General features: G+C 36.1%; 1 protein-coding gene across 1 annotated transcript; it reads right to left on the bottom strand.

Annotated features, from left to right (window-relative positions):
• Positions 1–369: 369 nt before the first annotated feature.
• LOC131028744 (disease resistance protein RPV1-like) lies at positions 370–6,606 on the bottom strand. Its single transcript, XM_059209045.1, has 11 exons — positions 6,343–6,606; positions 6,141–6,263; positions 5,747–6,054; positions 5,576–5,664; positions 5,067–5,167; positions 4,887–4,982; positions 4,514–4,806; positions 4,284–4,438; positions 3,126–4,141; positions 2,567–2,842; positions 370–2,468 (listed from the first exon to the last, which is right to left on the bottom strand). Exons 1-11 carry the CDS (start codon positions 6,463–6,465, stop codon positions 1,074–1,076), a joined length of 3,975 nt encoding a protein of 1,324 aa, XP_059065028.1. The 5' UTR covers positions 6,466–6,606; the 3' UTR covers positions 370–1,073.
• Positions 6,607–9,719: the final 3,113 nt, after the last annotated feature.

Raw genomic sequence — 9,719 nt, 5'->3', positions numbered from 1 at the left:
CTTTGATAAGCTTCTTTTAGAGTTTTCTAGGCATCCTTAGCTATCTATGTGTTTGCAATTTTTGGAAATAAGCTCTCATCAAGAATTATTTGAATGTGAAACAAAGCTTGACCATTCTTCTACTTAGCTGCTTTATAATTTTCTATAAGGGTATTCTATTTAGTTGGTTCTACATAACCTGATTCAACAATCTCCCACAAAATTTTTCCTATTAAAAATGTAATCTTTTTGATCCATCAATTATCGTACTCATTTCCATCAAATTTTGGAATAGACAAAGAGTTAGAATTTGACATGATAAATTTATGACAAAATTTCAACTATTAAATCTTTAGCCCCAAAAAAATTAACATAATAATTTTTTGACGAAATTTCAACTTCTAAATTATCTTTAATCCAAAAGAAAATGTTTCCTTTTGATACTATCTGTTAATTCAAATCCCAACCCTTAATTCTTATTAAAACAGAGCTGAGGCTAAATATAAATAGAGTAAGAGTAAGAACTAATACCTAGCCTTTGAAAGATCAACTACTTCACTGCACTTATTAAATAATCATTAGAGTTTATTTTTTAAATTAACTAACTACTCGTGCAAATTTGCATACATTATTTCTTACAACCACAACAGATCAAAAACAAATCTAATACAAATTGAATCTAAATTAATAGTCAAATAAAGTATGCTAGAAAAAACAGCATGCAAAATTGTGGATTGGCAGCAGTGGATGACAATGGAAGGAATTACATGGTCATTGAATGTCATTGTAGAATCCAGCATCAGTTGTTAACAATACTACTCCCCCTTACGTTGTGAGGACTCACAATTTGATGTCCAAGTGTCAAAAATCAAACTTTTGCGACTGCTTTGATAAAGACATCAGAGGCAATAGCTTAACAAATGATTTTTTAGCCGTGTTCTTTTCTTTTATATCAAATACACAATTTTATAATTATGTTTAAAAATAATGGAGTTTTTCGAGTTTTATTTTAAATAAGATTTACTCTACGTAGTGTTTTTATGTGCAGGTATTGTTGTCCAAGTGATAGCAAATTCAACACAATCTATTAAGGCCTAAATAATAAACTCAATAACCAGCAATAAGAAAATACCTGCATGGGATTTAAACACCATCTCCCTCCTTCCCGTCTGTACACATTGAGGATGCCCGTCCTTTATTTTGTTCCAACGGTTTATCATCTGTTGGCTTCCCCGGATATCTAAAGCCATCAAGCTCTTCAGCTCAATCATCTGGTCAACTACCTTTCCTTCCAATAAAGGACACTCTGATGCTTCTATTGTTCTCACAGATGCCAACGATCCGAAATCATCAGAAAGACTAGACAGGCTTGGACAACCTGATATCATCAAATGCCTTAAATTGCTCAGTTGACCAAAGGTATCACTAAGCCTCTCCAAACTTCTGCAGTCGTCAATTTTCAGATATTTCAGAGACTTCATCTGTCCAAAATCATCAGAAAGACTAGACAGGCTTGGACAATCTGATATCCTCAACTCCCTTAAATTGCTCAGTTGACCAAAGGTATCACTAAGCCTCTCCAAACTTCTGCAGTCGTCAATTTTCAGATCAAGCAAAGATTTTAACTGTCCAAAATCATCAGAAAGACTAGACAGGCTTTGACAACCTGATATCCTCAACTCCCTTAAATTGCTCAGTTGACCAAAGGTATCACTAAGCCTCTCCAAACTTCTGCAGTAGTCAATTCGCAGATCAAGCAAAGATTTTAACTGTCCAAAATCATCAGAAAGACTAGACAGGCTTCGACAATTTAATATGCTCAACTCCCTTAAATTGCTCAGTTGACCAAAGGTATCACTAAGCCTCTCCAAACTTCTGCAGTAGTCAATTCGCAGATCAAGCAAAGATTTTAACTGTCCAAAATCATCAGAAAGACTAGACAGGCTTCGACAATTTAATATCATCAACTCCCTTAAATTGCTCAGTTGACCAAAGGTATCACTAAGCCTCTCCAAACTTTCGCAGCCCAAAATTTTCAGAACAAGCAAAGACTTTAACTGTCCAAAATCATCAGAAAGACTAGACAGGCTTGGACAATCTGATATCCTCAACTCCCTTAAATTGCTCAGTTGACCAAAGGTATCACTAAGCCTCTCCAAACTTCTGCAGTCGTCAATTTGCAGATCAAGCAAAGATTTTAACTGTCCAAAATCATCAGAAAGACTAGACAGGCTTTGACAACCTGATATCCTCAACTCCCTTAAATTGCTCAGTTGACCAAAGGTATCACTAAGCCTCTCCAAACTTCTGCAGCCGACAATTTTCAGATATTTCAGAGACTTCATCTGTCCAAAATTATCAGATAAACTAGACAGCTCTAGACAGTTAAAAGTCAACTTCTCCAAATTGATCAGTTGACCAAACGTATTAGGCAAGGAAGTGAGCTCTCTAACACTGGACAGTTGTAGGCAACGCAAAGAATGAGGCAACTGCAGACACAGTTGATATTCCAAATCAGCCCTGGAAAAGAAAAATATCTGTTATCTCTATTCTAAACAATAGAAGAGAAATGAAATGCTAAACTTACATCGCACAACCTATCGTCACTCCTTAAGCGGCCCTCGAAAATTGACAGCCTCGGAAGCTTCTTTAACTCCATCGGTGAACAATCTTCATCATCAACTGTCACATACCTAAGATTTTCAAATTTTCTGGAGCATGTTCCATTGACTTCTATTCTCCCTCTAAGAAACAAAACTTTTAAACACTTGTGCATCTTATCCAGATGTTCTGCCTGAAGTTGGAATTTATGTTCACCGTAGGATGTATATGGAAGACGAATTCCTTTCACTTTCTCAAGTCTCTGCAAGTACAAAGTATAAGATTACATTAATAATACGTTTCACAGAGACAAGTTATAATCCGGACGGTTTAAAATTCTAGATTTAAAAGTGTTAAAACATTCAGAGTAGGATTAATATATTACTTAATGTGTGATTTAAATAACCCGCACAAAAATTGCATAGAAGATTGAGTAGACCTATCTTGTGTACTGCAGAAAATTCATCTTAGCGACAAATAAGGTATTGAATAGTAGTCGCTTCGATCAAATTATCTAAAAAGTACAGATCACAGTTTAACTATACCTGTGTATCTTCAATAATATCAGCCAGAGATTGCCTATCGGTTATTCTATAATCCGATCCTGGCAATTTTCTTCCTCGTTTTAAAACGACATCGTGAAGTTCTACTTTGTCATCAGAGATCTTTACCAATGCTGCGTCTTCCAGCGCCACAAGCTCATCGTCACCCACGATATATCTCACAGTGTCCCGGTCCCAGGAAGAAAAGAAAGCTGCTATATCTAGAAAAGCTTCTTTATATCGATCCTCTTGCAAACTTTCATACACCACATCCACTACCTTTTGAGTTAAATCGCTCTCTCCTTTTCCCAGCGAATCCTTGAAGGATTCAATGGTGCTATTTAAGGCGGACAGATCGTCACGATGTTTGCGCAACCTTGTACCAACAAGATTTAACACCAAAGGTATACCACCACAGACTCTCAGCAAGCCATCGATATCCGAGCTTGCGTCAAAAGTTTTAAAGGGACTGTCTAAAGCTTTTTTTGACAATAGCTTCTTTGCCTCTTCGTCTGGAAGACAATTTATACGAAATGCCAGGCGTGTAATGATATCTGGCTGGTCAAGCATGTCAGTCTCGTCCAGCTTTCTGGTAGTCACAAGCATTCTGCTACGCTTAGGCATGGTTGACAAGTCATCTGGCAGGATTTTGGCAAGATCATCGCCTTTCAGCGCATTGTCTATAAACAGAAATAGACTTTGCCGTGCTGCATCTCTGAAGACCTTAGAGAGCTCATCACGACCCTCTTCAAAATTCCTCAACTTCAAATTTTTGTCAAACAAGTCGTTCAAAATCTGTTGCTGAAGATCCGTAAGATCATTTTCTGAACAGTCCTGTTTGATGATGAGATGGCAGTGTTTGTAGGCTTTGAAATCGAGAGAGCTAAAGACAGCATTCGCCAAAGTCGTCTTACCCATACCCCCAACCCCATAAACCACAACAGCTCTGGTTGATACATCTTTCTCATCGTCCATGCCCAACAAGTTTGTTACTTCCTTTATTGACTCATCGATGCCCACTACAAAATCAATAAAAGTTACCTATATCAGGTGGAATGGATTATTGAGGGCGTTTATACATACTTTTTGGGCACTTGATTATTTGTTAATACTCAAACAACGAACCCAATTGACGGCAGTAATAAGGGAGGGGAAAAAGACCTGCATCGGGATTCTTGCCCTGTGAGGGAGGTAACGATTTAGGCATTCGATGCAAAGCTTCAGTTAGGGCTTCCACAGTCAAATCTTGATACTTCTGGCCCAGCTCCAATCGAAGCGTCCTTATCTCCTCGACATCCACCACGGAAGAGAAAATCCTGAACAATTAGAATCCAATCAATATATCAACCTTAAATTACTTTTGGCTATCATCAAATTGCAGGAAATGTTACCTGGAGAGGTTGCTGGATTGTATTCGAGAAACACAAAAAAATGTTCCTTTGAAAATGAATTCAGCGACATCATGCAGCTTTTCTTGAGGTATCTGTTCGTCTAGTCGCTTGATGTGTGTAGCCAGGTGATACATATGTCCTAAAACTTGAACACATTCCTCCTTGTTAGTGGAAGCATCGTCTACTTTTTGCAATACGTATGCTACCACGGAAAGCCCCGCTGCTACCCAGTGGATCTGACATGCTTCTTTCATAACATCTATCACTACTTTCCTTGTTTCACCACTCATAATCTGCACACCAAAAATCGAAATTTTTAAAGAAGACGCCCTCGTCATAATCCATTGAAATCAAATAAAGGGCACTATAATACCTTGACAGCATATCTTTTACAGCGTTTGAGTACGTCCCTCAGCAAGTCGCTGCCATACTTGATTGAAGAGGCCACTGGAGACGTGTTCTCTTCTGCCTGAAAAAGAAAAAATATGTTTTTCGCATTACAGCAAAACAAAAATTAGAAGATTTTAAAAAATCGCAAATGATTTCTGCATACCCTGTCAGTGGCTGTGGATTTTGCCAAACATTTCTCAATATAAGACATTAATTCATCCAGGCCACTTGAAAGAGGCAAATCAAAAGCACGCTGCTTGTCATCTGCAGGACAATCAGCATGGGCAAGCATTACGCATTGCTGTGATTTAGACAAGCAAAACAGGCTTAACTCAACTACTGAATATACACCCACTAGTCAGCTTTTTGGAAACAATCTAATCGAATTTAGTTTTTTCATAATATGTCGAATCCCAAAATTCCATTCTTTCATAAAGACTTAATCGTGGTACTCATGTGAACCTAGGTCTAGTTCTTTTTGACGACGGGCAGAATTTTCACGGTATCCGTTCTTGGCCAAAAATTAAAATGAAAAATTGAGACATCTTATGTTATTTTTCTGAGATATAATGTTGGGTAGAAAGAAATACATGTAATTCAAAGAACGTGTAAGTCATGAGATATTCCAGGTATAAAAATATATTTAAACGCGAAACAAAAATGAATGGTTACCTTCATCATGTCCGAGCTCTGGATAATTGTTGATCAATTGGGATGGAAGACTCTTTATCTCCTCCTCGTCCACTAGTGCAGAATAAGAGCTGTCCACGGGACAAATTTATCAGTAGTCGCGCACGTCTATACTCTGGATAAGAGTAATAGGTAGTTTAAGACAAATTTTACCTTTGGACATTGGTAGATTCCATTCGTGAGATACAGAAAATGGATCCTTTTACAATGAAAACAACCAGATCATTCAGTTTGTCTGGGACTCTAAAATCGTTGATTCGCTTAATGTGTTTGGCCACGCCACACATGAAGCACAAAATGTCAACGCATTCGTTCCAAGCATTGGTAGAGATTTTGTCCATTTGAAGTTGGTCTAACACGCAGGCCACAACACCAAGCCCAGCTCCAACCCACTGAAATTGATTTGCTTCTTTCAGCATATCAATAACTACTTTCTGAATGTCGTGGTTGGTTTTCACTATCTACAAAAACCAAATATGAAAAGTTTACAATCAGTGTAGAGGATTTTGTGGCCTGAAGTACTGAGAACTAGAGACTCGTTTAATACCTTGCAAGTATGTTTTCTGACACGTCTAACTACATTCTGCAAGAAGCAGGATCCATACTCGACGGAAGAAGCCACTCCAGCTGGAATAGTAGTAGCCACTGATACAGACGTGCCCTCTTGCGGCTGCAACGAAATTATTTATGAGAGGTTATGCGTTACATGAAATAGATCTGAAGCAAAGTGAAGGATATACTGTAAATACCTTGTCAATGAAAATGGCGTCCAAGCGCATCTCAATGAAAGAGATTGTTTCATCAAGATGATTCACAACTTCAGCCTGAGGAAGACTAATGGCATTTGAGCAGCAGGAGCATGCATTACCCATTCTGTAAGAAAACTGTCAGGCTAAAGTTGGCAAGTCTATGAATACAGAATAGCGTCGATCTCTGCTCTTTGATCTCCTCTGATAAAAACTGAACAAATGAAAACCAATTTAAATAAGTGCAACGGGGAATTTAAGAAAATCGCGCTCCTTTTTTTTGGAAAAGTTTTAAACAAATATATTGCATCATGCCAGAGTGGGGGACCACAGATGTTCACTTGTTTTTGTCCTTTTCGAATGTTTTCTGAGAGAAAAAAAAGGCTTAACGCATATGTGTCTTTTTCTTTTGAATCTCTCTTCTTTCATCTTTAAACATCGAGATCCATGCTCGGAAATTGCTTTAGTGACCAAACGCTCTTGGTTATTCTACACATTATAAAGAAATATGACTTCCATTATTTGATGGCTCAAGAAAATTAAGCCGTATAAATGAAGAAAAAATTAAGTGACATCAGATGACCATATTCCATTCTATCTCAAACGAAAGGGATGATCATATCATCATATAGGTTTATTTCTAGGTAAATAGGAATTTCCAAAAGATGAGATCTTATAATCCATATTTTAAGGCTCTTATAATTTTGGAGGTTCTATTTTCAATAATATTATTTTTGGAAATATTAAATTTAAATAAAAGGTGAAGAGAAAATTTTCTCTTCAAGCAAAGTCAACATCATTCTATTTTTCTTGGTCAATTAAAATGGAGGATCAAAAGATTATTCAACTTCAAAATGATTTTCCAAGGTACCGTTGGTTTTAAAATAGGTCAATGTTATTCATTTTCCTCTTTGGAGGTAAGATCTAGGATATGCACTTGAATGTCTTCTTGCTTGATTTTGTTGAAAAACTCAGCAGTATAAATGTTTTAGTAACTTTCACAAATTTGTTAGAAAGAGCATATGTCAATGTTGCATTGGTGATGGAAGGGAACTCAATAGGATTTATATCTTTAACACTTTTCCTAATTAGAATAGTGGCAATAGTTGAGAGTTGGCTAGAACTATCCACTTTCTCATAAATCACATGTGATTCCTTGTTAAGTGATGGGCTTTTAGAAGTCCACTCGTTTGTTGATTTGTATGGTCTAAGGAGTGGGTTTGGGTATAACAACCTTATTAATGACAAGCTTGTGATTTATTGATATGCTAGTTTTGTTTTTAGTTGCAACTATTTGAACCACATTAAATAATTATAGGTCTCCCTTAGGACTAGTTTTTGTTTTTTTTTTTCTCTTGGAAAGCAAACCAAATTTCTTGAAATATATTGGAGGTGATTAACTTCATCTTATGTATTTAAGGTCCTCTAAGTAATATGTCATATATAGTCTATGTATTATCCTATTGATAAAAATTATCACGACCATTTCACATTCTAAGGATATGAGAAGCATGTTTTTTGTGATATTTGTTTCCCTAGAGTTATTTTAACCTCTCATAGTGTCTTCATATGTTATGATGATCGTATAACCATATTCCGTGCACTATAAAAGGGAAAGGGGGAATCAACAATGGCCCCATTATCAATGAGGCTCTATTTGGTACAAGTATTATAGATCCACGCCTATAGGTGCAAGGTAGGATCTATTCTCCTTTATAGCTCAACCTCAACATCTAAATGAGATTTTTTAAAAAAAAACATTAGATCATGTACATCTACAATTTATGTACATAAGTCAAGATCCACTTGATTAATTTTCTCCTTTATAGGTGGACTTATGTGACTTAATTGTTTTAGCTCAATTTTGTCCAAGTGTGCTACATAATGAAATAGATAGTTTTTCAAAAGATTGATGAAATAAATGTTTACAAGTTACACCTTCTTGAAGTCCTCAATAGAGTCATATAAATTGATGGGACTTGGTGTATAGTTCATTAATATAACCGCATGACTATTGGATTCCCTTTTTGAGATTATGTGGTTTTCTTAAAAGACTTCCATTTTGAATGAGTTCAATTAACCCGAGCAATTTTTATTTATGATGCATTCATACCCAATCAAGCAGGGGTGTTTGATTCCTTTGACAAGGTGGCAACAACTAATCTTAATGCAACTTGGTTGTATAAATTAGATAGGTTAGAACCCTTTCCATGGTGATGTGATAGAAAAAGGTTATTGGTTCTCCTAAGGAATCGCTATGTCAATAGAATCTATCACCCTACCTCCTTGATCTTTTTCCTAAGACAATTGACAATGAACAAAAGAATGTATGCTTTAACAACCAAGAGTGCTATGTGATGCAATGTAGAGTTCCATAAAATATCAATAAATGATATATTTAGAAACACCTTCTTGAGATCATCAATCAATTCATATGGACTATAAAGACTTGGTGTGGGGTCAACTACTAAGATCACTTGTTTCTTATTTTTCTTTTCTAAGATTGCATGGTTCTCCTAAAGGTCCTTATTTTGAATGATTTCAAACAATCCAACTGGATTTTTTGTTTATCCTTTTATTTCCAATTGTTTGGGATTTTAGATTCCTCTCAAATGGTGGCAACAATTAATCTTGATGCATCTTAATTGGAATAACTAGATTGGTTTTAATCCTTTCTATTATGATGTGACAAAAAATGATCGTGGTGAATTCTCAAAATTGAATTTTGAGTGGATAACTTGCCTTTGATGGTTATGGTTTTGATTGCTTGGATAGTGCATGAATATATAAATAAATATTTTTTGTTATTTCTCTAAGATATTTGATATAGATCGATTGTATTCTTGCCATGTTTTATTAGTTTCATTATCACTTCTCTCATTGAATGATAAGCATTTATTACAAGAAAAAATTTAAGGCCTTTGATATGGATCTATAGTGTTGTAAATTGTATCCACATACAATTTAGTCCTCACCTAGACTTCACCTTAGCATTTTGTCTCTTAGTGCTTGATGTCTGCTTTGATCCTACTTACACTTTCCGAAAGAATGCATTTTCAACTCCCCTTCTATCTCCTGTCCAAATTTGAGTCCTAATTAACAAGACTAGGACACTATGGTGTCATGGTCCTAGCTCAGGATCGAGGCACCCCGCCACCCTAGTCCTCCTAGTCAACACCCAAATTTGGTCCCATTAATGATCACATCAAGTGGGTGGGAATTTAGGTCCCCTGTTAGCATTCTTTGAAAAATCAAATAATTTTTGGATGATTAAGTATAAAAAGAGTCCTACTTCTCTCATTTGAAGTCTATGATGTCTAAGAACCTAAATCAAGACCTCAATTACACTCTAGAATTCAAGTGAGTAATAAATCTAGCAT

Source organism: Cryptomeria japonica, chromosome 7, assembly GCF_030272615.1.
Source record: "Cryptomeria japonica chromosome 7, Sugi_1.0, whole genome shotgun sequence".
NCBI classification, from domain to species: domain Eukaryota; kingdom Viridiplantae; phylum Streptophyta; class Pinopsida; order Cupressales; family Cupressaceae; genus Cryptomeria; species Cryptomeria japonica.
This window is presented reverse-complemented; position numbering and strand designations above follow the sequence as displayed.